Consider the following 27,089-nt stretch of genomic DNA (forward strand, 5'->3'; position numbering starts at 1 on the left):
TACTGGAAACACTGCTTTTCACCCCAAACCAGAAACAAACAGTATTGTGAAACAGCAGAGACCTCTGAAACAAAAAAATATCTGTCACCACCCACACAGTGCTGCGAGCTGTGCCAGATCCCCCCCACGAAATGCAGCATTTACCCTTGAGAAGCTAAATCTGGAGAGAGTTTGGCTCTTCCATTTAGTCGGACACTTTTGAGAAATCCTTATTCACTGGAGGATGTATCTGCACTTGGTAGCTTGGGCCCTCCAGGGTAAGAGTGAGCTGTGTCTCCTGGTGAGGAATGTAACTGTGTGCTGGGCTGGGAATAGGGCTGATTGTGGAAACCACAGGGAAACAACAGAGGGAGTTAACAGGGTAATAAGTGAACTTCTTGGCACTTTCCTACAAGAGCAACATATTCCATAATAAAAGCTCTGGGAGGCCTTTCTTCTCTTTTATTGGAATGTGAAATATGGTCCTAATGAACACCGGGTGTTTCACAGAAGACGGCTGGACAGCAGCAGCTCATTTCGGAGAGCACAGCCCTTCCTCTTTCCTTGCTCGGGTGTCTCCAGGATCTGCTCCCGCAGCCCAGACCGAGCATCCTTCTGCGCGAGGGGGGACCCCTGCTCCCCACCCGCCCTGGAGCTCCCTCTCTGCTTGCATGGCTATTGGGGCAGGACGGGGACTGAACTGTAGTCTCGCCCTAATGGGTTTAACCTTAAACTGGTTTTCTCAAGAGCAAGCAGCAGGAGAGGAGCAGCTCCCAGAGGAAGCAGGCTGAGCTCCTGCCACTGGCTCACAGGATGCCAGGCTCCAGGATCCAAGTGTCCCAGGAGAGGCTGTGACAAAAAGCAGGTCATTGTTCCCAGCTTTCCTCCATGACTTCAGGGTAGCAACTTTTATTAGAAAACAGAAGCCAAGTGCCTTATCTAATCCCAGGGCCAGACAGCTGGAGCCTGAGGAAAGGCAGCTGCTTTATGGAGACACTGCCAGTAAAATAATAAGATTGAAAACCCAGTATACATTTAATGCGCTTGGGAAAATTTCTGTGCCACAGATGCCTTGCATGAGGTGCTTGGATCAGAGATGCATACAGGGCAGAGGGAAATTTCTGATGCACAAAAAATCCCACTGAGGCTTTAGTGCCTCAGATCCTGCACTTCTCTGAAAAAACAGTATTAGATGTCTCAGACTGAAGATGCAAAAGTTGAAATCCCCTTTTTGTCTCTCTCATTTAGTCAATGCTTTTGACATTAAATGTAAACCTCTCAGTGCTGATGCCCTTCCCCCCTGCTGGGATGGGGGATGTAGCTCACACACCCATGGGGTAATCTAGGGGTCCCTGCTTGCACCATGTCCCCAGGACAAGGAAGGGGAGCTCCAAAGTGTTCCTGAGCTCTGCACACCTAACGGGAGATGCAGATGATATTTTACTTCTCCTTCTCCATAGGAAATACAGAGAGTCACCAAGCCGAGGATTTGCAGGAATTGTCATGAGCTGTATTGAAGAATGATGCAGGGCAGAAAATTCCTCCCAGGATTTCCTGCCTCAAGCTTTCAATTTATACCCAATATTTCGAAGCCATCTTTAGAAAAACACTTATCTTGACTGTGGAGGTAGCAAGTCTACCTTAGAAAAATTTTCTTACAATGATTGTGAATTAAAGGTGCACTCTGTATTTCTTATCCATCAGAACAGCTCCCTTGGCTTGTCACCAGCACCTGCTGCTCACCCGGGCTGAAATTTATACTGGTGCAAACCAGAGCAAAAGAAACGAAAGATGCTCACTACTGATGCTCTAAGCTCTGCAGCAGACAAATTAGTGTTCAAGGCTATGCCATGTCCACATTTATCACATTAATTGATAGATCATAAACATGTCTCCGTACAGAGTCTTGGATTAATTCCTGCAGAGGGCAACCTAAAGGATAAATTGGATTAAATAAAATCAGATTTGTACGGCCGTAGGCTGCTGGATGTCTCTTTTAGTGTCCCCTGCAGATGCTGGATGTAACGCTTTCAATCCCTCAAGGAGTTAAACCGGTGGTGTTCCATGTCCATCAATGGGGTGATGCTGGTTTACACCAGATGAGGATCTGATCTGTAGCACTGTGCCTGTCCACCTCACATTAGGTTTCATGCTGTGGTCAGATTGTACCAGATTTGTTAAAATATGTTTGAACATACAAGAAAATGGACTAGGGGCATGGTGGCCCTTTTCCCCAGGGCAAGGAGGACTCGGAGCCTCCCTCCACATGGCATGTCCGATCCAGACATGTCTGCCCACACAGAGAGGCTGTGATGGCATGAACAGGTCTTCAGTCCAACAGGAGTTTTGCAAGGCAGCCCATGAATGAGGAAAATCTGCTGAAACACCAGAAGGGCCACAGGGTCCGTCCTGGAGTGCAGAGTGGTCCATGCGCTACGCAGCCCAGCTGTGGGGTTTGGTTACCCTCCAAGGTTTTCCTCCTTGGGCAGGTAGTGGTTTGTGGCATCAGGTCACAATGTCACCAACCTTGTGTCATGCCAGCTCAGCCAGCTGGTTCACAGGGGAGGAAATAAGACTTGGGCACTACCACATCCCTGCCCAAGCTCTGCCCCTCAGTTGCTCAGGGACACTAATTATGAAGGAGGCTCTTGCTCTGCTGCTGTATAATTATGCAGTGCACGGTCCAAGCCTTAATATAGCTCTGAGTGAACTCCTTTTGGTTTTCTCCTGTTCTCTGAAAAGAGACTCAAACTTGGACCAAACAACAGAGCAGCCTCCTAGCAATAAAATCTGTATTGAACACAGGGTGGACACAGTGCCTGGAGTTGCTGCCCAGGAGCTCTTGCAGGAGGTCAGTGTCTTGGCACGTCTGTTGCCTTTGGTTTCTGAACTCGGGCTAGCAAGTTCAGAAAACTACTTCTTTTCTCATGGCCGTCAAAAAGTTTTGTTTGCAGAGGAGCGAGGTGGGGTAGCAGATTTTGGATCGTTCCGTAGAGGCAGCGTAGGAGGAGGGAAGATGCTGGCTGCTGTTTCGGTTCTGTTTTAGAAGCAGCTGATGGACACCGGGGCATCAATTTCAGCGAAGAGCGTGCTGTCCTCCCTACCGTCAGGGCTCTCCAACACATGGTAGCCTTGCCGGAAAATTGCCGCTCTCCTGGCGCGCCCCAGCCCCCGGAGCGCGAGGACTGCCAGGACGTGCTCCTTCCTGCAGAAACCAAACAAGACCTCGCTCAGTCCTGGCAAGAAAAACCAGCCCAGAGGTAAGCAACCAACAACCATGCCGGAGGCGGAGCGAGGCCACGGCAAAGCGCTGGAGGAGCCACCAGGACGGGGGTCTGCAGCCGCCGGAGGTACCGAGCCAGCGAGCATCAGCTCCTAACACTCTGCGCTGGTGGGACACACTCCTGCTGCTGGTGCTTTGGGGAATTTCCTCCTCCCTCTCCACACACACGTGATGTCTTTTGCAAGTTTTCCTGAGAGGCTGCAGACCTTTTATTTAATGATTATTTTGAGTTGAGTAATAGAAGTGCTAATATTTAGGAAGCTGACAGGCATTAATTAGATTAGAGCTGGGAAAGCCAACTTGGAAACATATCCTGTTCCAGTAATCTTGATATATACAAATTCAGCAACATCTCCGAGAGCTCAGGGGAAGAATTAACAGAGACCTGAACAGGAAGCAATGCAGGTCCAGCAGGTTCTGCCTTATTTCCCAAACTTAATTGTTAAAAATAGTATTACTTAATAACGGAAAGCCAGGAAACAGATCAACCAAGAGGACCTGGCTTGGGTCTAAGGCTAATGATGAAAAAGTACCACAAATCATAGCCTTGTAAATGGCTTTTCTGCCCGGAAAATTGCCTTCAAGTAGCTAAGCCTGACTAGTCATTATTTACCTCTCCCATCCTTCCCAGAACAGGCACTGCCTCCTTCATCAGCTTGGTCTGGCCACTGGGATTAAGGCTTTTTTTTTTTTTTTTGTAGGATACATGTGTTCACCTAGGAAATGACTCCAGAACAATTATTCTTTTTCAAGTCCATGTTTGAATTTCTCCACACAGATAAGCTTGAAGCATAACTGACCCACTTAAGTTAAATATACTTATGAAAAATTTTGAGCCTTAGTTTTGGGGAGAAGAAAATATACTTAATGTCATTTTTTTCTGAATATTTGAGGGTCCACTTCAGTGTTCTGAGCAATTTGTTAAATTTATGGTTTATTTTGATTGTATAACTGTTATCCAGCAGGAACTGTGTAACCCAGTGCAAAAACCTTTAGTCCTTTTCTGAAATGACTCTGATGAAATGGAATTTTTTTGCAAGCTGTACCACTGATACTCCTCCTCAATAGCTGGTAGAAGAGCTGTAGCAGAGGAGGTAACTTCTGATATGCAGCTGCCTAGTCATAGACAGAGCTAGTCACTTTGTTTGTTTACGTTTCCAGTAGCCTTAAATTTTGTAGATGCTGCTTTGGAACAGCAAATGGAAAGTACAAAAGAAAGAATTTGTAATTTCTTCCAAAATGTAGTGGTTGTGTTGAGGGCCTTTCAGAAACTGTAGCTGCACTGTGTCAATGTGTGCTGCACTTTGAGGACTGAGCCTGGGAACAGGAGACAAACTATTTGCTCCAAAGCTGGAGCCTGTAAATTGGCAAGCTGGGCTAATACTGGTAATGAACTGAAAAGCAACCTGGAGCTTTACAGTGAAACAAGGTTCATCTGGAGAAATAAAATGGTATCCAGTGATAGGATGCAAGGGAATGGTTCAAAGCTGTGTCAGGGGAGCTTTAGACTGGACATTAGGAAGCATTTCTTCACCAAGAGGGTGGTCAAACACTGGAACAGGCTTCCTAGAGAGGTGGTCGATGCCCCAAGCCTGTCAGTGTTTAAGTGGCATTTGGACAATTGACAACATGCTTTAACTTCTGGTCAGCCCTGAAGTGGTCAGGCAGTTGGACTAGATGATTGTTGTAGGCCTTTTCCAACTGAAATATTCTATTCTTTTCTTTCTATTCTATTCTATTCTATTCTATTCTATTCTAAAATGAAAATGCTTTTGAGGTAACTTGTGTGCATTATAAGACCCAGCAGAAAGGGGAAAAAAGAGAAAGGATACAGTCATAGAGAAAGAAAAATAAGGCGGGATTCCCCCTGTTGCTGGCACCTCTAACATGTAGCTACTAGCAGAGAAGAGAAGCTGAAGAGCTTGGCCAAGGCACGGGGCGAGCTCGTGCTGTTTGGGATGGAGCCCAGCAGTTCTGGCATCTGCCATTTCATGTACCTGATATCCGGATAATCCTGACACAGCTCCTTGACGTACTCCTTGATCCTGTCTTTTTTCTTCTCCCCAATTATATTGGCAATGTGGTGTATGGCGGGAAGAAGCCAGTCAGAGTCAGAGCCCTGCAAACAAGGAGGCATACAGGGATGTCAGGGGGGAGCACAGCACCTGCAAAGTGCCTTTTTACCTGCAGTGCAGAGCACAGCAGCAGGATGCTTTTACTGGTGTAAGACAGTACTGCTGCAGGCTGGACAGGCTGCCCTCGGGTGGGCAGCGTGCTGCTGGGGGGCACCAGGATGCTGGCCGAGGCAGCGCTGGGCGGCGATGGCAACGTACCCCCGGGAGCTCTGCTGGGGCCTGACTCCGTGCTCCCCGATGCTCATGAGCACCCCAGCTAGCCAGACCCTGAGCAGGGCGTTGTGGTTGTAGTCTGGCACGGCAGCGGATGCCAGAGACTTCACCTCCTGGCGCCTGATAGTTTCATGTGCTTCATTTCTGAGAGGGATCTGCCTCAGTGGGACTTGGTGCCCCGGACACCTGACTTTCTGCAAAATCCAATTAATTCGACTTCGGCTTCCCTGAGAATCCCAGGCTGATGTTGCCTAGTCACAAAACACACCAACAGCCACAATTTTCTCCCCATCACCCTCCTGTCTGCAGACTGTGTGCCTGGATGGACCTTCTCGACGGATTCATCCCCCTGAGCTGTACTCAGGGTAGGGATCCTTCGGAGACAAGGTGCATCCCATGGCCCAAGGGAACACACCCAGCAGGAAGCTGCCACGGGATGAGTGCGATCCTACAGCACACAAACCATCCTACGCAAAGTGCCCGTGCACCTCGAAGTGTGTTAAAACACCCTGCGCTGCAATCGGAGAGCTGCCAGCTGAGCACGCACAAGCCGCTAGTGCAGAGTGGCCGCGGGGCTGGAAGTCCACACCATGAACCTGCAGTAACCACCTCGCCTGCTCTCTTTTAGGCATTTTTACATTTCTTGAGGCTTGCCCTCCTTGAGAGCCTGCCGCCTCAGTCCCCGGGAAGCCAAGCACAGGGATATTGCACCTCTGGGAACAGGGAAGTCAGGGGATGCCAGGAGGGAACTAACATACCTGATCAATGAGTGTATTATTAAGGATTCTGGCTTCCTGGTTCATCTTTTCACTCACTTGCTGCTGTGTCTCCGCATTCATTTTCCGTCTGGGTTTGATGACCTGCATGATGTATTCCCTCACCACGTACTTATGAATATCACGTAGGAGCTCCTGTTTAAAAAAATCAAGCCTCGTGGTTTTTCTGTGGTTCCCATGCAAGGCCACAGCAGTGAGATAAGGCAGGGGAAGCCTTTCAGTCTTTAGCAGCAGCCAAGGGTGTGGAAGAGGTACACGAAGGCAGCACACCATCAGCACACGCTGCCCAGGCCAGCCCTGCCGAAGGGAGCTGGCAGCCCCTTGCTCCAGCAGACAGCAATGGCAGTGCCCAAGGGAATGCCATGGAAATACCCTGAAATAGCCCATAATATTGTGTTGGCAGTTTGGGTCCTCAGTAGCAAAGGGCAATATTTAGGATTGTTTTAAAAGTAGGTTTTGATGGTGCTTGCAAATTTTAAATATAAAGCTGTTGTCACCTCCCCATTTATTTCAAAACTACATAGATGTGAAAGGAGCACATAAGCCTATGACTCATGGAATTATAATGTTCAGTGGTAACGTTCACCAGAGCTTTTTATTCCTCTTTAAAGAAATCAGTTCCTGTATTTAAACTACAGAAAGGGAAGATGTTGCTTATGCTCACGTGTAAGTATGGTAGTAGCTGAACTCCCCCACATGAACAGTCCCCACAATTATAAACACCCCCCGACACTGGAAAGGAGTCTGCAGATCGGACCACAGCCTGCAAATGACAGTGGGACCCCCCCAGCATCACTGCACCCGGGCATGGGACCAGCCGCCTACCTGCCCCATGGGCTCCCTCATGTGCTGCAGGTGCTTGGAGAACTGCGAGACTGCCAACGCCAGCGAGTCTGGCCTTTCCGTCGCCAAAATCCAGTCCTTGGTGAGGATTTTCTTAAGGAGTGGCTGAAAAAAGACCAACTCACTGGTGGCACCAGTAATATTCAGACTAGCTGATGCACTAGCTGAAGGCACCCAGCTGTAAGCCTGCTCGGGGGCCTTGAACCAAAAAGCACAGAGCACCGACTGCGCACCCACTCTGCGTGAAGACTCACCAGGAATTAGGCACCAGGGGCACAGAGCAGGCTGGGTTTCTCTCTCCACCCCATGGAATTCAGACCCACACCTTCCCTTTCTGGGTAGGCACCCCAGTGCAGACAGGAGAAGCATCACTCCCTGAGCAGGAGATGCTTTGGCATTAAAGGCTTACTTGGGACACCTCATCTCCTTGCTCTGTACCACCTTCTAATCCACCAGCTGTATTTCTTTAGGTAAATAAATTTGTATCCCTACTGTATCGATGAAGAAACAGATGTGAATGTTAATCAGATGAAACTCGGGCATGGCTAGAACAGGCTGTGGTATGCAACCAGGTATGCTAGTGTTAAATGGGTTTGCACCAGCTATGGCCATGACAAGTCACTTGGTAGTAAATCTGTTGGAAATCAGCCCAGTAATCCATCACCCCTCCAGTCTTCTCCACACAGAAATCAAGCTCCTCTTGCTCACAGCACTTGCAGGGGGCTGTCTCTACTCCCTCCAGACCCATGTGTCTGCACAAAATCTCACTGGGATTTTCCTTCTGCTCATTGCTCTGATGTGGTGGGGGGGAATAGCAGCTGGGAACATCCCTGACTTGATGCCTCATGGTCACTGATGACATGGGAGTGATGGCACCATTTCACATCTGCCCTGCGTTCAAGGTGCTCTGACGAAGTGTCCCCAGTGGGCTGTTTCCCTTGCCAGGTCCCTAGAGCTAACGTGCCTCCACATAGAAACACAGCAATATCTGCTAAAGGCTTCTGGTGGCACCTGGAAGAGACTCCCCTAAGGGTCAAATTCAAAATATCCCTTCTTTGACACATCCCCTTTGTACTTTTCTCCTCTTAGCTCTCAGGATCTCTGTCTTTAGGCTCCTGGCAACCTCCTTCCCAATTATTTCCCCCACTTGTGCCCTCCTGCTGTGCTCCCAGCCTGCTGGCGGGCTGTTTAGAAATGCTTTGCCTTGGCTGCTCTCAGTTCTCACGGCATTTCGGGTCTCTTGCTCAATGCCTTGGCTTGACTCCTTCCTTGCCTGCCACTTACTTAGGCTCTGAGACATGCTCTGCAGTCACTGGAAAGTCCCCTTGGCCAGGCGGGCTTGGCTTAGATTGGAGCAGTTGCGTGACTGTCTTGGTTTCTGAAAGTTATGCTTGGTGATTTAAAAAGTGAATTAGGATGAGTGAAAAGGGGTGGCACCAAAGCTTAATTTCCCCCATTTCTTGTGTTGTACCAGCTAGGGCTAGTGGAGCCCCAACTGGCTCAGAGCAGAGCTGGGAAGCACAAACTGCGTTGCAGCATGTTGCCTTATAGGCCTCTTAACTTAAGTTAAGCTGATATCAGAGCTTTATCAGCTGACACCAGAGCTTTAGCATCCTCACACTGAAAGAATCAGTTTTTCTTCACCATGGAAACAGCCTGGAAAAATCACCTCTGCCAGGATGAATTCTCTCCTGTCTGAAGAGGTTGATAACAGACTGTGATCGCAGATCTACAAATAAGTAAATCAAAGTCCTGAAAAATCCAAATGTTGGGATAGAAGGAAAAATGTCCCACTGGTGGTGTCCAGCTGACTTCCCCGGTGCTTCACTATGGATAAGGTTTCCCTGACTGCTTTGCCTGAGATGCTGGAAGCCACCCTTTTTTTTAGTTGCCATTGTACTAAAGTTAAACAGCTTGACAAATGTATCATTGCTCATAGTAAAAAACTCCCAGGATGCTGGAAGTGTCACTTTGGATTAAGGAGGATTTCTGTGAATGTTAGGCAAAATGCATTTTGGAGGGACCATAATGTCATGCGCTGCCAAAATGAGGTCTAGTTGGCCAGACAAGGGAAGTGCAATGGCCCTCAGCTGCTGCAGTGGTCCTGCACATACCCCTTATATTTAGGAACTAATGTGGCCAAGATCCTCTTACCTGCGCTTTTGTTCTTAATTTATTTAAAAAAGTATTTGTGAAGTTCCTTGTCAGAGCTGCCAAAATCTTCTGCAGTTCCTCAGTGTTGACTTTAAACACTGTTTCTAACCCTGACCTAGAGAGAGAGAGAGAGAGAGAGAGACCACCAACAGGTTAATGTTAAAATGTAAACTATTACACTGTCCTAAGCATTTTATCCAGATTGGCATCTTGGGCATTATTTTTAAATAAATTTGCACATCTAGTACTTCCTCTTGGAAACACTTAATGGGTCAAAGTAAGAACTCTTTTTGCACAATCCTGTACACTGAAAATTAATCACAAATGAGTAACTGTGCCTAAAAAAACACCTATTTCGTCATCAGGTGGGACAATTCAATCATGCAGAGCGGTTGCGTAGGCTGGTTACTTTTTCACTTGAGCAACACTTCTGCTAAATGATGGCCAGGTGTCTGAGAGAGCACAGAGGAGCTTATGGGGTAAGAGAGAAATAAATAATAAAGCCAGAGAAGGGAAAGCTGCTGACCCTTCCTCCCCCAGAGCCTGGCTAACTCACTCCATGCAGCGTCTCTCAGCAGTGGAAACCTGTGGAATTTCCTAGGGACCGTGTGTACTTCTGCAAGGTTTCACACTGATGAGGATGAAAACACAGCTTCTGAGGGGTTAATGAAATCCCCAGCAGTATGTGCAGGTTTTGGGGCCGTTGTGAGCTCCCGGCTTTCTTCTCACTTTCCATCCCTGCCCTGCTGAAACACTCTCCGGGGGGAACTGAGGCAGCACCGCCAAAATGCTAGTGGTCCCCGAGCATCCCTGGACGTGCCACATCCACTGCTGTGACCACAGAGCACGGCGGGTTCCTGCCGCTGCCTGGTAGCTAGTTTATATGTCTGAGGCTGCCCAGGCAGGACTACAAAACACCTAAGAGTATCCCTCTTGCCCCAGGCTGGGGGGTCAGGTCCATAACTCCTGCTGAACACCTGAAATCTGGTTCCAGCATCCACAAAACCATGCTGTTAGGTCACCTACCTCTGCCCAGCAACTCATCACCCCACGCTGACGAATACTTAACCCGACTCAGGAATAAACCCCGCGGAGCCAACCCACCACCCAAACGCCTGCCAGGTCCCTGCCTGGGGCTGGCTTCCCCCTTCCCCACCTCTCCAGTCCCCAGCAGGGAATGGCAGAGCCATTTTCCGCAGGGGCAGGAGGAGGCAGAGAAAGCCAGCTCCTCGGCGAGGTTAGCATTGCTGGAGAGACCGTGCCATCTAGAGACTTGCCGACGGTAGTGCTCACTGCGGCTGGAGCCGTCGGCTCCTGTGAGACACTGCAACGCGAAATCCTCTGCAGCCCCTGAATAATATTTGGCATAGAGCATCCCCGCCGCAGGCCGGGCCAGGCAGCGATGCAGCGGCGTGGGCTGGAGATAACAACCCAAGCTTTTTGGTGGCCAGACCCCAGGCGTTGACGCCGTGTCGGTTGGCCTCCGAAGCACCGCATCTGCACGGCAGGGATGACCCCAGATGCTGAAGAGCCCCTGGGCCCCGGTGGACCGTGTCCCCGCGTGGCCGCAGACCGTCCCCCCGGGACTGGTGCTGTACGAACAGCCTCGGTTCCCCGGGGCACTGGCACAGGAGGGCTGCAGCGGCTGCGCCGGTGGCTGCGCCGGCGGCTGCGCGGTGGCACCTGCAAGGTCGTCCTGTGCCACGGCACTGGGCTGATGGACAGACCCTGGGACACGCACTGACTGGCACCATCCTGCTTACAGGGAGAGTGTCCCTCTCCTGGAAGCACTCTGATAGTCAGAGCTGGTGGGCATACCTGTTCATCAGGGGCCTTTTCAACGGATGGCTTTAAATAACTAATTCATAACACAAGCAAAGCCCTAGAAGTTCCTGCTGCCAGCAGCGATGGCAGGGGTTTATTTGCAGGTTGAGTGCTTTCACAGAGTTTCCTCCAGCCCGGTGCCAAAAGCAGCCTTCAAACCATGTTGCTGGGTTTATACTGCTAGCCTCCAGGACAAAAAATGAAAAAAACCCCCTCCTCTGAGGCTGAAAAAGATGGGCTGAAAAATGAGTTTAAAGCTTTCACGCAAGCACTGGGTCCAACCCTGCTTCTGCCTCTTCACCCTTGTGACTTTTATCTGCATCTATTGGGGAACAGCCCCCTGCGAGGTGAGGAAGGGCTGGAGCTGAGCACCCAGTGGTGCACCCCAAGGAGACCTTGGTCTTTCCTTTCCGGGCACTGCCACCCTCCCAGACCCCAGCAACGCGGCAGCTCTGCTCAGGGAGAGCGGACTTACACCAGGTCGTGGAAGCTGTTGACGTAGGCAACGAAATAGGGCGCAAAGATGGGGCTGTCCCGGGCAGTGCTCCACACGACGAACTCCTCCCCAAACCTGCGGGAGAAGACACACAGGTAATGCTCACGGTGGGGGTACGGAGGATGGCTCAGCTGCGTGCACGGCAATGTCAGGAGACACCGGTGGCTGACCCAAACTGCCCCCTCTGTATGCGGACGTGTTTTTTTCCAGCTGTCATAACATGCATGTGCATTGGTGGGGAATAGATGGTAGATAATTATGGGTTTAGGGTACACTCACCAGAGCGGGCACACAGCACTTTTGGAGAGATGCCAGGGATCTCAGCACGCCAAATCTCTGACTTTACCTCACAACGACAGATTAATTGTGTCTGTGGTGCTCAGGGTCATCAGTCTGGTCCTTCATTTCTCTGGCTTTTGGGGCAATATAATATGTGTCCTCTTAAGCACACAAGGAGAAGATTTACCTTAGGGCTGATTTTACAACAGAAGGTGAATAGGAACGGGGCGGCATTTTCCCCCTGTAATCCTAGCATGGTGTGTTAGGTAGCTGTTTTCTGTGTAGCACATCTTTTAGGGTTTTGACAGCTGTTCTACACCCAGACCTGCACTGCTGGCAGGAGGCTGCATGCTCAGGCAGGTTTTGCCTGATGGTCCCATTCTTTGTCAGGGTAAAGGAACCTGCTCAGGCCAGCCTCAGCTGCTTGCATCTCAGGTTTGTTTAAGAAAAAGCTTAAGTTTCAGTGACCCTTTCATCTGGGAACCCTTGCTGCCCTGGCTTGCATTTTACACCAATTTTGTTTTAAAAAAAAAGAAAAGGAAAAAAAGAAAAAATAATTTAAAAACAGAACAAAGAAAAAAGGAAAGAAAAAGCATAAAGAAAAAGAGAAAAAAGAAAAAAGAACAAAGAAAAAAAGGGTGAAAAAAGGAAAAAAATAAAGAACAGAACTTTAGTACTGCGTTTCTCCTTCAAAACCCAGGCAGACTTCAAAGCCAAATAGCTGGTAATAGCCAAAACCCCTGCTCACTCAGGGTATGGGAGACAAGCGTGGACTGCTGGCTGAGGGTTTAGAAGGGAAACATTGCCTTTAGCACACTTTGGACACCTGCCATGCCCTGGGTTCACAGTCTAAGAAAGGAGTGCTCGGGCTCCTTACCCTCACTCCTGCAAAACGTCTACTAGCAAACTCTCCAAGCAGCGCCTGCCAGAGGTGGGAAACTTCAAAGGTTAATGCGAAATTATTTTTAATCTTGTTCAGAGTTGATTCATGCCGCACAGCCTTTCTGTTCTGTAGATTGCTGCTCTGGCAAGCGGCCACGAACCCCCCAAAACACAGCCCCACTGGAGAGGTCAGACAGCGTGTTGCTGTGCCGGGACCCTCTGCGAGCCAAAAACCTTCCCTGGAGCATTCCCAAAGCATGTCAGAGGGGGTAAGAGCTGAGGCCATAACTCGGGGACTACCAAGCAGAAAACTGTCATTTCAGCAAAGGTGCAGGGTCCTGTGTCCTTTGGACAACGGGTACATTTTAGAAAGACTCAGAAGACAGCCCAGCTATATGTTTTGCCCGGGTGTAACAGAGAGGGTCCCATCAGCCATTTCTATGCCCACAGCCACAGCATGCAGAAGAAAACCCTCTTGGCAGGACTCACCCTGGGACACATAGATGATGTTTTGGGCAAGCAGGGTCTGGGTCTGGGGGTCCATAACTGCTGCTTGCCCATGGCTGCAGCTGCAAGCAACCAGCATCCAATACCACAATGGTCCCAGATGGATGGGACCACAGTGGTCCCATCCCTTTCCAGGCAGCAGCTCCTTCCTGGAGCTCTGACCTCAGATTTTGGGACTTGCAAGAGTCCCATCTGGGTCTATTTATGACTCCCTCCAAGTTGTTTTGCAGCTTGCTCATTACTGGGCTCATTGTGATCTCTAATTCTCCTAGGAGCAGGCCTGTGCCTGCTCAGTGCCAGGTCTGGCCCACTGCATGGACCTTTTCCCTGCTTTTTTACCAATGTGGGACTCATCTGGAAGGAATACGCTGCCCAGAGCGGCAATGACCTTGGTATGAATTCATGCAGCTCTGCCAGGCACAGCTCAAGCATTTTCATTTCCAGGCTTCTACTGATTGCTCCAGATATCTTTGTGTGCTCCCCGATGATCTAGAAAAGGGCACAAAAAAACTCCAGTGAATGGGACAAGCACAGGCGAAACATCCTTCACAAGGTTCTTATGCAGCTTTAGTTGATAAAAATGACTCGCCTAGCAAAGGAGGAAACAGCTGACTTGTTGCCAGGTGGTTTTGATTATTCTCTGGCAGTTTTAAAAATAATAATCCAGAATGGGCCAAGAGGCACAAACTGATTTGTGGCATAATCATTCATCCCTAAAGGCCCAGTGTCCTTCCGCTGTCTGAGCGTGAGTTAGACGCAGTGTTGACTGGAGCCCCGAGCTGCCCTGGTGCCATCCTCCTCTTTTGGGGTGATTTGCTGGAGACGTCAATCCCCAACCCCATGTCCAAGAGGAGCTGATCTGTCCCCCTGTCCTCATGGTGAGGGTGGCTATAAGCACCATCCCTGGGGGCTCACAGAAGCCCCCTCCCCAGGAGTGACATCGGGGCCACACAGAGGGTCGGCCATCACCCCGAAATCTTGCTTGCACTGGGACTTCTCCCTAATTCCCATTCCCACAACCCCGGAGTGAGGCAGGCTGCTGTCCCGCTCTGGCGCTTCTTGAGGCATCCTACCCATCTGCTCATCCCATTCAGACCTTCCTTCCCGGTGATCACACAGCATGTAATATTCCTCTATGGAAAAAGAGTCACGGCGGCAGGCAAAACTCTTTGATTTTCTTTCTTTTTCTCTCCCTCTCTTTTTTTTGGTATTATTTAATTGAAATGACTCAACCCTTTGAGTGAGGAGAATGAATCCAAACCCCTCCTGGATTTATTACCCTGTAGTCCCTAAAGCTAGCAGGAGCTTTTGTTTTTTGTAGTGTTTAAATTGGAGTGGCTGTCACTGCCTACGGCCTTTCCGTGGCTGCCACAGCCCCGGGACAAAGTCACTCTTTCAGCCAAGGGGTTTTTCTAACAAACGTTTTCTTTCTGCCTTTTTCTCCCTCTCTCTTTTCTTCTTTTTAATCAAAGAGATTTAAGGACTTTAAAATCAGTTGCCTATTATGTTGCTGACACAATTGACAGCAGGTTTAATTTGCAGCTAGAAGGCAAGCGGGAGAGCTAAAAGTTGTAATAAATGGCATTTTCTGCTCTAATGTATTCTGCCAGTGCGTGACTAACATAAATTATCACAGGAGGCAGTACCTCCATGCCAGAAGGTAACAATCCGGTTTCCCTGGAGCCACAGAGCCCCCCACACTTTGCCCCAACTAATTAAATACCGTTTGAATATCAAAGGAGACCGAGGAGTGGTAGAGGTTTTCCTTCACTTCTGGATGAACTTCCTTCTCCCACTTCTCTGTGACCTCCAGTCGCAGGATGTTTCCAAAATAGCTTTTGATTTTCCCCTAAATGTTAAACGTAGGAAGGAAACATGCAGCTCAGGATAACAAGCAAGCATGAGTAAAGCGGCTCGCTGTGTTTTGCTCTGTCAGCACGTGTGTAAGGCTCATGCGTGCGGTGCGGAAAGGTAGGCAGAGTCAAAGGTCTTGCTCCAGACGCTGTCGGTCTACACAGGATTTCGGGAAAAATCAGGAGCTGTGCTGTGTGGGAGCAAGGTACTCTCAAATGAAGGGAGAATCATTCTCTTGGCAGGGCAATAGTGCCAGCTGTTTGACTGGTTGGTTGCAAAGTCCTCTAGCACATGTAGTGCACAAGGTCAGGATTAAAGATCAAACCAGTCCTTTCTGGTGGTACAGCCACTCAGGTAAGTGGCAGCATTGTTCAGTCCTGGCTGATAAATCCATCTTTTTGCTGGTGAAACAAAATGATCCTTCACCAGCACAATGGAGCAATACTGATTTTTTTCAGCTGGGTACCTTGAGCTCACCTTGAGCAGTGCCCTGTTTCAGAAATGGTTTGCAAGAAGATGTCTGAGCCCAGCAAAGAGCCAGGAAAGCACATAGTCTCACACAGGGTCCCAGCCAAGGACGGCAGAAAGACCGCTGCAGAAGGGGCTTCCTAGGAGGAGCTCAACCATGGGGAGGTCCTTTGGCGGGGACGTGCCCAAAGTTGTCTGTCTATAGCAAACCTCTGATGTGCTGGAGGAGATCACACGTTGTGAAAGTAGCAGCTAAAATGCCTTTACGTCTACCTTTGCAATGCATTCAGTCTGATGAAGCCCAGCTATGACCTTTCGGTAAGCCTCTGCCATACTATATGGGTCTGGTACAGTCCCTTTGGCTCTGTGATCACCCAGGTTCGGGCCCATGGCCTGCTTCGGTCCCTGAATTGGTGTTCAGGACTTTTCTGCTTTTGATTAAAGGCCGTTCTGCATGGTGCTGGCAGGACTCAGCACCTGGTGGGGCTAGAAACCATGATGCAGCCATCCGAGACCTCTGCCCTGGAGGCTGGGGCTCCCATACCTTCCCTGGGGGGCACGTGGTGACAAGGACAAAACTCTCACCTTTGCAGAAGCGATGTAGTCATTTTTCAGTTTATCCCAATCAGCTGGTGTTAACAGCAGGGACAGGTTTTCTGTCTTAACTTCTGGTTTGAGATCGGGGTGACCCAGAAAGAGTTCACTGGAAAGATTCAAACGAACAAATTACGTTGCCTCGGAGTGTGAGTAAACTGATGGAATATTCATGTGGCATGAGCTACATAATTATTAAGCTGTGAGAAATATACTTAAAGCTTAAATTGTGATGCTTGTTTTCAAGCTTTAACAAGAAAATCTTTCCTTGCTATTCAAAATCCTAATTATTCAAAATCAAAATGATCTAAGGTTCCAGCCCACCTTAGAAATCATGAGACTTCTGAGTTGTTTGGACATGAAAAGTGCTATGAGAATTTACTTTTTTAAATAAACAACCTGAAGCTGATTCATTTGACTACAAGCTTGCAAAATGCCTTTCAGGGTAATTCCTGTAGCAGCGTGCTGCTTTGGAGTTAGCTGATCTCCCTGGCTCCTCTCCGGTGTCACATCACGGCTTATGTCATCCTGTTATTTTTCCCTGTGCGTTATCCCTAGGAAGGGGAGGTGGCAGAGCAGGTCCTGCTCTGCGCAGGGCAGCCTCTGGAAGGCATTCCCATGCCTGGGACACGGGCCATGGCAGCACCACGGTTCCTCCGCGGATGGAAGCAGTGGGTGGACCTGCAGCTACAGAGTCTGACTCCAAAGTGCACTCAGCTGACACGCAACTTTCCACTCACTCTCCTCTGGACTGTGGTGTAATGAGGCCAGCTGATTAGCGGGGAGGCAGAGAAAGGGAAGGAGTGATTGTGTTTCTCCCTCTGGGGCGAGAAACCCATTATTAGCCCGTACAATTGAATGTGCTACCCTTGCAATCTGCCATGGACCGTGGAGGTATTGCATCTTTCAGGGTAATGAAAGTGGAGAGCAGAAAGAAGAAAATATTCATGCACTTGATGACTTTTGCAAGCAGTCACCTGGTTAGCAGGGAACACAGCAGCCATGTCCTACACACAGTCTGCTCATTTGCCCAACCACCAAAAAGCGTTCCCATTGCCAAACCAGCGTCAAGCCCACGGTTAGGTTTGGATCCAAGTGAGGATTGCACTGTACAAGGTCAGGCTGGTGCAGAGTGACTGACTGCTCAGCAGAAAAAAAGCTCAGCATGCTGATAGTGCCCTGGAGTCAGTGTTCAAATTTCCCAGAGAGGTATATCTGCACGTGTGGAGCATTGCACAGCCCAGCTGCTGCAAGAGTCTGCTGTTCATTTAAAAGGACACCACAGATTTAAATACAAACTCTCTGCCATGACTGAAATGACTGGCTCAATTGTATACTCGAGGAGCTTATTCCCCTCTTCCTTTTTTCCCAGTTGTTTGAATTGTAGCATCGATAATGAGTTTGGGTCAGACAGTTTCTTCTTTTTTGGGGTGGGTCCCAAGAGGGGATGAAGTTCTTTGAGAATGAGAAAATCAAATGGAAACAGCCCATCCCAGCAAGGTGATTGCAAGCAGTGCCCAAAACGCTGCAAGCTCTTAATAAGCTCTTTCTCAGCAAGTTAGAGAAATATGATGGGGGCACTTTGGTGCAGAACCAGGCTGCTGAAGCTTGTTTCTCCCCCTGTCTCCTGCAATGTTGGGGTGCAGTACAGTTCCCAGGGGCTGGGGACATGCAGGAATTTCCCTCCAGATGAGATCAGCAGAGACACGTGAAGGAGGACAACGGGTGGGAGTGTCACTCCCATAGCGGTCCTGCCATAATGCTGGTCAGCCAGTGCCATGATGCTGAGGGGGTTACACACATGTCATCACAGTCACCACACCGTAAATGGGGTTTTGGGAGCAACTGGACAAGTTCACAGAAGAAATCTGTTGAGGGCTGTTCAAAACAAAGACCATCTGCAGTACAAATGATCCTGACCCCAAAGCTACCCCAGGCTAGGAGTGCTCTGGGCAAGTGTTGCTGCTGCTTGCCCTGCTCCACCGCTGCCCTTTCCTTGTCCATTTTTGCCCACTGTTTGACTCAGTGTCGCTACTCCTGCCTTCACTCCCTTTTTTGTTTGTTTGAAGGGTGCCAACTGGTTTGCGTTTGTCCCTTCCTTGGTTCAGGCCATTCCTGGAGACCAGTTACTGGGGCAGACACCATTTTGCTTTGACATGGCTGTTTTTACATGCTCATTACCAGACCCAACTCCTGTGGATGTTGCCTCTCTTCTCCTTCCCACCCCACTGTGTATTTCTGTTGGGTTTTAGTCTGGGAGATCTCTGGGGCTGGGATGATGGTCTGTGGTCTAGCCCAGTGAACAACTGAGGACAAACAATGCCTGGACCTTCTACAGGTGCCTATCTTAGATGTCTCCTTTGGCTGTAAAAGGAGGCAATGTCCAGCATCACAGTTGTTACTGTTGTTGTGCAGAATTCCTGCCTTTACTCCCACATGCAGAGGGTGCCCTGAGGATGGTGTTTGATACGTCTATGCAGCTCCTAGAATATTTTAGTCACCCCTGAATTACAGGGAGCTTTAAGAGGTCCTAAAAAACATGGACCTCCCATTCAACTAGTGGACACGTCTGAGCCAGAGCCTTTGTTTTACTGTGGCTAATTCCACATGGTGTTGTCTTGGCATCTCCTTGAGACAACTCTGACCCCTGAACATGGAGGGTAACGTGGCCCGTTTCCAAATGCATCACAGATTTAATTAAAAAGGAAGAAGGCAGGGCTCCCCCACAGGTCCCTCCCTGTGCCTGGAAAAGTCACCGTGCAGCTGCTGGACCTTGCAAAATATTTGCAGAAAAGGAGCAGGTTTATCAGAGCTGCAAGGAGGAGATTCCTGGCATGTGAGAACAGCAAGTGGGAGAGGGGTGTAAAACAAGGTAATTTAGATCTGTGAAAAGCAGTAAGTGTTTTATTTACAAACGTTTGTCCCCACCTATTAATAGATTGGCTATCTGGCTCTACTGTAGAAGAGACTGTGTTTCTTCCTCACTCAGGAAACTAAAAATAGCTTGGTGCTTTCAAAGCACGCTGTGGCCCTGCTGGTCTCTGGAAGAGGCTGAAGCAATGGGGCAACTGCAGCATCTTACCTGCGGTAGGTGTTGGCCACCCAGTTGAGTAAGGTGTAGAGCTCATTGAATTCCAGCGGTCTCTGGGAGAGATCTTGCAAGTGTGAGGCAATGGCCTTGTGAAAAGCCTCCACATACGTGTCACACACCTGGTACTCCTCTGGATAGCACTTTTTTACTGATAACTTGATTTTCAGTAAGTCTTCACTCAGTTGTTTCTGGAGGAATCCTAAGTGGAGATCAAGCCAAGAACTCTCTTCTTCCTTCGATGCCATGGGTATCCTCAGGACTCTTTTTCTAGCACTCTTGTTGATAGCTTCCCTCCACTCCTCCCTCCACTTTCTGGGTGTGCCAAGCAAGTCCAACCCAGGACCAGCAGCATTGCCTGTGTTAGGATGAGCTGCTTCTTCACAAGCAATTAAAGTCACCAGGGAGGTCAGCATAGTGTCCTCTGCAGTGGGATGCTCCAGCGTTCCCACCACAATGGACTGGATCGCATTTGTGATAGAGTTATAAAGCAAATCCACATCCTTGGATTTCCGTACAAATTCCTGGGGGTTATCTTGGTATTTCTCAGCATCCCGTTCAGCAATAGCCTCATCTTCCAAGTACCTGATGCTTGCAAATGCTTCCAAAAGTTGCCTTTTCTGAATAAGTTCATTGATTTCCATTACTGCAGAAAGAATGGGGGGGAGGGGTTGGGACAAAGCAGGCATTAGGTGATTGACAGGTTGGTAACAGGACAAGATGCCTCACAGGGAGGTTTGCAGGGCTGCTCTGAGTAGCCAGGTCCCAGCAGTACCCCTGAGACTGACCCCCCTCGTCTCTCCAGCTCCTGTTTGACACAGGAGAGGAAAGCAACAGAAATGCAATCACTGCAAATTGAGCCACATCTCTAAACTACTGGTTTCAGTGGTAGGAGATATCCAAAAAACTGATTATAGCCCTGCAGGAAAACCTCAAGCAACGGCTAATGAGGCTGCGCAGAGGGACACTGGGGTCTCAGGCTGCATAAAACTGCCTCTGGCTCTGCCCCTCTGTTAGTGTGGAGCTGAAGTGGGACTTGCAGCAGGGACAGTTTGGGATATACCTTACCAGCAGGATTTCCTTTAGCACAGATACCCTTGTTTCCCAGCATACCAGAGTGCCCAGCACACTCTGCTGCTGAATTGGCCATGGTGGTGCAGCCCAGCTCTGGCATCTCCGGCTTGAAACAGCATTTCGGTGTGCTGCCCAAGAAGGCAGGGAGAGTGCCCAGGGGTCTGGCTGGAGAGGTGGGAGGGAGCACAGCAGGACAGACCCCTTTGGGCCTTCTGAGCTCCCAGGTCAGACATCTCACTGGATGGTCGTGTCTGGCCCCAGCCTACCCACCTGCATGTCCTCCAGAGATACCAAGGCCCTGGGGGAGTGGGATACTGGCTTGGGGATGCTCCTGATGATACGTTTTTGGGAACATTCCCGGTTCAGATGTAACCTTGGGCAAACCCCAGGCTTCCCTCCTGTCTTGATTTTGTGCATTATCGAGTTTTCCTAAGACACATGATCAACTAATGTCACAGCCAAACTGGCTCTTGCATTTCTGAAGGCTGAGCAAAATGCTAATGCGAACTACAGAGGTTGTCGCTGGTGATTTGCGTTATGATGACTCCTTGAGATATAGCGACTGAGGTAGCAAGCCAGAGACTGGCCCATTCATGGCTGGCCTCTTAGCTATTCCAGACATTTAGGAGATGTTCTGTGATTGCTTGTGGTCCTCAGCCTTCTCTCAACAAAAAGAGGGACTTCTGGAGGACCGGAAGCCACAGCTTCTCAGCCCTGTAGGTATTGCAATCTGCGATAACCCTTTGGCTGGGGAGTGAGGACAGTCTCTGGGATGGTGGTGCCGGGGTCCCAGCAGAAGGAAATGGAAGAACGCCAAAGTATGCCAGGAATGTGAAGTTCACCCACCTATGGTGGTTCAGGGTTGGGTGACCTGGCTGTTCACCACCTCTATGTAAACCTACAGTCAGATACGCAGCACTGCCTCTCACCAGTGACATTTGTCTTCCAAGCGCTGCTGTCCCTGGATGGTTTTGGGAGGTGTGTGCACTGGAGGGGGATCCAAACCTGTGAGTGCTTTCTCCTGGTGCTCAGGTCTCACGTGGGTTTTCCCTACCTCCTTTGCCTCAGCACCAATACTGGCTGGTGTTGGCTGAGGCTGTGGGAAAGTCACCAAATAGTGTTACCCCCAAAGTGGCTGAGGTCTACTGAGTTTCCCATTTCTTTTTCAATGCCTTGCTTGTGCAAGAACTGCTGCCTATTTGCCAGTAACATAAGAAGTATTTGCCATGTGTTGAGGAGATCCAAGAGCACTGTTAGCTTTAGAGAGGCCCCAGGAAGCTCTCACCATCTCCAGCATCATAACAGATGCCCTGAACAGGAGATCCCACTGTGATACTGGGCATAAGGCAAATATTAAAGAGGAGAAGGGAAAGGGTATTACTTAGGCATGTGTGGCCACTGCTTCTGGGACATACACACATAAAATGATATGGAAAAATTGGAGAGCACTCAGGGAAGATATGAAGGACTGGTTCATAGCCCATAATTTATGCCCTTGGGCTTGTCTGCACACAAATTTTATACCATATGCACCAAATAGTCTGTACAGTGTGAGAGTATCTGTATGAAGATGGAAATACACCAAATAACCCAACTATTGATGCAGCATAGCATGCATGGAGCTTTGAGTCCCTATATGGAGCTACAGTTGCTTCTGCACTCAGAGGGGAGGGAGATTGTGCCACTTAACTTAGTCTCTTCTAGATAAATTAATATAAAACCTGTGTTTGCACAAGTGCTTGCAGTGAGAGACTAAAGGAATACATTCTGTTCTGTTTATCAAAGTGAGAAAACACCATTTAATCACCATCTAGGATAATTAGTCAGGGAGGTGATATTGGGTGCTAAATGGATCTTTAATTTAGCAATACAAGATCAGCCAGCTGGTAGTTGAAGGAAGACAATTGAAAAGCAATTAACCATTATGCAGCTTAATGGTGCACATGGTGGAGTCTCCATCGCTTGCCATATTTATCTCAGGATGGGACGTGTTTCTGACAGAGCTGTTCTAGTCTAGGCCAATCATGAGTTATTGGGCACAGGATGGGCCTTATTCATGCAATTCCTCAGCTTGTTTATTGCAGGAGAAGAAAAGGGCTTATGGTAACATTTCCTGTTGCTTCTCATCTAAGACCCTTTGAGAACAGACTAGCAAAGTTTATGAGATGGGCTCAGATCCAGCTTACCAACCTCACAATGTATCAGTGCAAAGCAGTAAATAACTTCATGGCACAGTAGAGCACATTATAGCAGTGAGACAATGTCAGCCCTTCGATGCTGTCGTGGTTTAACCCCAGCCAGCAACTAAGCACCACGCAGCCGCTCACTCACCCCCCCCCCATCCAGTGGGATGGGGGAGAAAATCGGGAAAAGAAGTAAAACTCGTGGGTTGAGATAAGAACGGTTTAATAGAACAGAAAAGAAGAAACTAATAACTAATAAACTATAACACTAATAAAATGACAACAGTAGTAATAAAAGGATTGGAATGTACAAATGATGCGCAGGGCAATTGCTCACCACCCGCCGACCGACACCCAGCCAGTCCCCGAGCGGCAATTCCCCGCCCCCCCTTCCCAGTTCCTAAACTAGATGGGACGTCCCATGGTATGGAAGACACTGTTGGCCAGTTTGAGTCAGGTGCCCTGGCTGTGTCCTGTGACAACTTCTTGTGCCCTGACTGGGCATGAGAAGCTGAAAAAAATCCTTGACTATAGTCTAAACACTACTGAGCAACAACTGAAAACATCAGCGTTATCAACATCCTTCGCATACTGAACTCAAGACATAGCACTGTACCAGCTACTAGGAAGACAGTTAACTCTATCCCAGCTGAAACCAGGACAGATACCCATGACATCCGATGCAGTAGACCAAGAATTTCTTTCTAGAAATTTAGGCTGGGGAAAGGTGAAGCCATGTTGACCCACCTCAGTCTATCTCCTGGTGCATGCATTGTAGTACCTCAGCCTTGAGAAGGTGGAGGAGAACGGTGCTCAAACCAAGATCAAAGTCCTTGCAGTCTGCCCACACTTGCGGAAAGGTGAGGGCTACACTGAAGGTAGTTACTATAATTTGACTAAGACCTATCTATATAATGCTGACAAAATGCTTGAGAATAACCAGTGTGAGGAAAACAAACTGAACAAATACTTGCAGCACTGCTGTTGTGAGAATAGATGGGAATTCAGTGTAAGAGAGCAAAGCACCTGTGGAGGTCTATTCACCAGGCAGTCTCTAAGATTAGGAACCAAGTTGGAGGTGCCAAACCAGATCACATCCAAACCATCTTTTTTCCCCATCAAGGCCCTGCAGCAACTTACAGAGTACAGTCTGGCGACCATCAGTCTGAGAGCTGAAGAGCAGAAATTGTCCCAAAGTAAAATGCAGGCAATAGTGTAGGAATAGCCCACACTGCACTTCTAGATATTGTCAGACCAGCAGTTCCCAAACTGTGCTCAGCAGATTGGTGACTGATATGTCTGAGGGGCGATATGTCCACTGATATGTGAGCTGATAGGTTGATAGGTAGGTTGTTGATATGCTTAAACTAACGCGGTGGAGGCCACACAGCAGCATGTTCAGTGACAGGTGATCTGCCCAGGCCGGGCCAGGTAATGCCCCAACGTGTTTGTGCAAGGGGTGACAGTTGTCTCTGCCCCGTAATGGGGTGCCTGTTCTTTAGCACCTCTGTTGGGCGCAAGACTTGCAAAGTGTAAATTACTTGAAGGTTATGTATATCCTGCCAAGCAAATTACACTGGTGGTTATGCTTCTTACCTGAAAGAGGCTTTCCTTGAATGGGCTTTGCTTCTATCTTCTCACTAATCTCCTCCACACCATTACAGATCGTGGTTTTGTTCTCCTCGTAGCTCTTGGAGAATCGCAAAGAAAGTCGTTTTCCTTTCCAAGTGCCGGTACCTTCCTTTCCTTTCTCTTTGTTCGGACTTCGTTTTGATTTCCGGATGCTTAACATTGTTTTAATACCTCTTTCAAAGAACCCACTGTCCCTGCTATGCAAAGTTGGGCTGCTTTGTTCAGAAGCAACCTCCATCTTTTCCTCCCCTGCACTGTTAGTCAGTGAGGCTGGTTCTGAGGTCACGCTCCTTGGATCTGACTCTGTATTTCTATTCATCTTGTCTTTCAATAAGGAGTTTTCCAAACAGGTTGACAGTAATCACTGAACTGCATAAAACAGCAGAATTAGATGAGATGTTCATAACAGGGTATTACTGTGTGTCCAAAGTCAGTCCTGGACTGAACATCTGGCCCATCCCTTTCCTGTGCCTAATACAAGGACAGAGCAAGTTGTTCTAGCCTGTAGCTACTGAAACAATCTCTCTAGTCACAGATACCAGGTGCTGACCTGCTTTTAGCTCTGGAAAGCTCTACTTAACTCCATAAATCAGGCAAATGGCAGCTACTTCTCCAGCACCAAGGAATCACTAAATGTCAGAGATAATGAAATCTGTGTGAACATACCATTTTGGTTGGTAACAGGATATGGTTTTACTTTCCATTCTTCTAGGTGGATTTCCAGCCACGTAGGAATGATAACCCTTCCTGAGTCTCACTGAGATGTTGCCACTTTCTCATGTGGATACAGCAACTTCGGGTCGTGCTGCTGCTTCTGCCCTGCTCAAGCCCTGACCTGCTGCTGCTGCTGCTGCTAGAAGGTGGCCCAGGGGTGAGCGGTCCCCGGCTGGTGGCTAAGCTCTGCTCTAGCCCCTTCCACCAAACCCACAGCAATTTCCACACTCCAAATTGTCATGGTTACAGCGCAGGAGGCTGTACGATGCAGTAAAGGTTCACATCACTCATCCTGCCTCAGAGCACTGCATCCTGGTGTGCTGAGAATGGGTATCTCGAGGGCCAAGCAAGCCCCTGTGTGAGCTGCAGGGGATGCTGCAGGAGATTTCAGATTTCAACAGAAGTGCTCCTGTCAGTGCTACTGGGCTCTGTAGTCACATTCCCTGCACTTGCTCGGCTCCTGCCCTGCTTCAGACAGACTAGCTCCCCTCTGCCCACCCCGAGGGCTGGCCCAAGTGCTTGGGAAGGGGAAAGAGACAGAGGTTTTGCCTTCCCTCCCTTGCAAAGGGCTCTCACCCGGTCAGCAGCTAACATGGCCCGCTCACGGGGACATTGTACATTGCAGAGCTCTGAGGATGGGAAATGTGACATTTCCCCACAGCACGCTCAAGGCAGCTCAGCGATCAGTTTAAATCATTAGAAGCAGCTACTGCTTGAGGTCACCCAGGAACTGCCTGTCTCAGGTCTGTCCAGCTCACAGGAGCCAGAGACTGAAATATGATTGCAGCGAACAGACATGTTGGGACTCTGGAAATAGATCTCATCCTTCCTCAGTCCGAGTTTGGTCATTGTTTCGCTCCCTTGCGCATGGTTATTTCACGGGCTATAAACTGCAGGGACTGCGTCTTCCCATGGGTTTGCAGTGCTGCTCGCACAGTTGGGGCTCAGACCCTGCTTCACACCCTCTCAGGGGAATATTTAATCATTCACTGCCTTGCTCAGGAGCTCATCCCGTAACAGCCCATATGGAAGGTGGGAGGGAGAGGAGGACACCCCATTTTCCAGGGATTTCAGTAGGAAGGGGGCTGAGTCCCTAGCTCAAACCCTGCTTGGGGGCTCTGTGGCCAGAGTGGAGCAGCACCAATGATCAAAGGGGTGAGCTGTGTGGTGGAGGGAGCCAGGGAGGAGGACCATAAAATAGGAGCCCACGGGCAAGGAAAAAAGGGATACATACCCCAGTACCAACTGAACTGATCCTCTCCACAGTGGAGCTGGGATAACACAGGCGCGATCCACAGAAACCGAGAGCAACTCTGTGCCACAGGAAATCCTGGGGAGATGGGGTGGTGGGTGGGCAGCTCTGCAGGGCAGGGGTCTGGGGGAGCTCGCCCACCTCAGCTGACTGGAGCACTGTCCCACACACCCGGGCCGGCCAAGGGGGTCCCTCTGGGCATGGCGCTGCTCTCCATCCTCCTTAGTCTTCTGGAAAAAGGCTGTTGGAAGTGGAAAAAAAGGCCTGTCCCCACCTGCCCAAGACCGCCAGCAGCTTTGTCTGTTTGCTCCCCAGGAGGGACTCAGGCACTATTTGATTTTCAGTATGTCTGGGCATTTAAAAGAAGGAAGAGGTTGGGGAGAAATGCTGAACGAGCTCCAAGATTCAAGGTTAATCATTTACAAACAGAGGTGAAACCAGAGACGCGACAACATGGTGAGCTGCTGGGCTGAGCCAGCCTGGGGCAGCTGGGGGGAGAAGGTTTTTGGCACCTGGTCCTGCCCTGGTGGGGTGAAGCCCTGTGGTGTCTGGGTGTGGGGGTTCAAAAGCAGCCCCAGAGCTGCCGTGTGAGAATGGCTGCATTTCACCCCCTTCTGCCCCGTTTCCAGAGGTCATGGGCAGCTCGGTCCCAGTAATGATTGCCAGGCGTGGGTGAGGGACAGGAAGCGCCGTGTCTCGTGGTTATTCATTTATATATTTACCTCTCCGTCCCTCACTTTGCCCCAGGGGCACTTATTTCCATGTGGATACTTGCCCTGGATCCCTCCATCCCCGGAGCGTTTGGGCACTTTGAAGGGAACTCAATGCACAGGAGCAAAAAAGGGGTCTGGAAGGTTTA

At 49.3% G+C, this 27,089-nt stretch overlaps 1 protein-coding gene across 2 annotated transcripts; it reads right to left on the minus strand.

Moving 5' to 3' along the window:
• Positions 1–1,467: 1,467 nt before the first annotated feature.
• Positions 1,468–26,778, minus strand: EXOC3L4 (exocyst complex component 3 like 4). Of its 2 annotated transcripts, none has more exons than XM_069783394.1 (12): positions 26,213–26,778; positions 24,229–24,633; positions 19,370–20,021; positions 16,279–16,396; positions 15,095–15,220; positions 13,760–13,860; positions 11,683–11,778; positions 9,384–9,498; positions 7,212–7,334; positions 6,426–6,521; positions 5,260–5,381; positions 1,468–3,184 (listed from the first exon to the last, which is right to left on the minus strand). In XM_069783394.1, the coding sequence occupies exons 2-12, from the start codon at positions 24,581–24,583 to the stop codon at positions 3,022–3,024; spliced, it is 2,067 nt and encodes a 688-aa protein (XP_069639495.1). In that variant the 5' UTR covers positions 24,584–24,633; positions 26,213–26,778; the 3' UTR covers positions 1,468–3,021. The 2 variants fall into 2 exon arrangements, with proteins under 2 accessions (XP_069639495.1, XP_069639494.1); XM_069783393.1 differs by having other exon boundaries at positions 6,369–6,521; positions 26,213–26,599.
• Between the last annotated feature and the right edge of the window lie 311 nt (positions 26,779–27,089).

This window comes from Haliaeetus albicilla, chromosome 5 (genome assembly GCF_947461875.1).
Source record: "Haliaeetus albicilla chromosome 5, bHalAlb1.1, whole genome shotgun sequence".
NCBI classification, from domain to species: domain Eukaryota; kingdom Metazoa; phylum Chordata; class Aves; order Accipitriformes; family Accipitridae; genus Haliaeetus; species Haliaeetus albicilla.

What these genes read in the sequence shown, in the direction of transcription:
- EXOC3L4 (XM_069783393.1), bottom strand. Translation starts at nt 24,583, where the DNA reads ATGAATAGAAATACAGAGTCAGATCCAAGGAGCGTGACCTCAGAACCA. An exon ending in TGAGGGAGCCCATGGGGCAG is followed by an intron (nt 6,522 to 7,211) that starts GTAGGCGGCTGG and finishes TTTTTTAAACAG; the next exon opens with GAGCTCCTACGTGATATTCA. An exon ending in CAGGATTATCCGGATATCAG is followed by an intron (nt 3,185 to 5,259) that starts GTACATGAAATG and finishes TGGTTTCTGCAG; the next exon opens with GAAGGAGCACGTCCTGGCAG.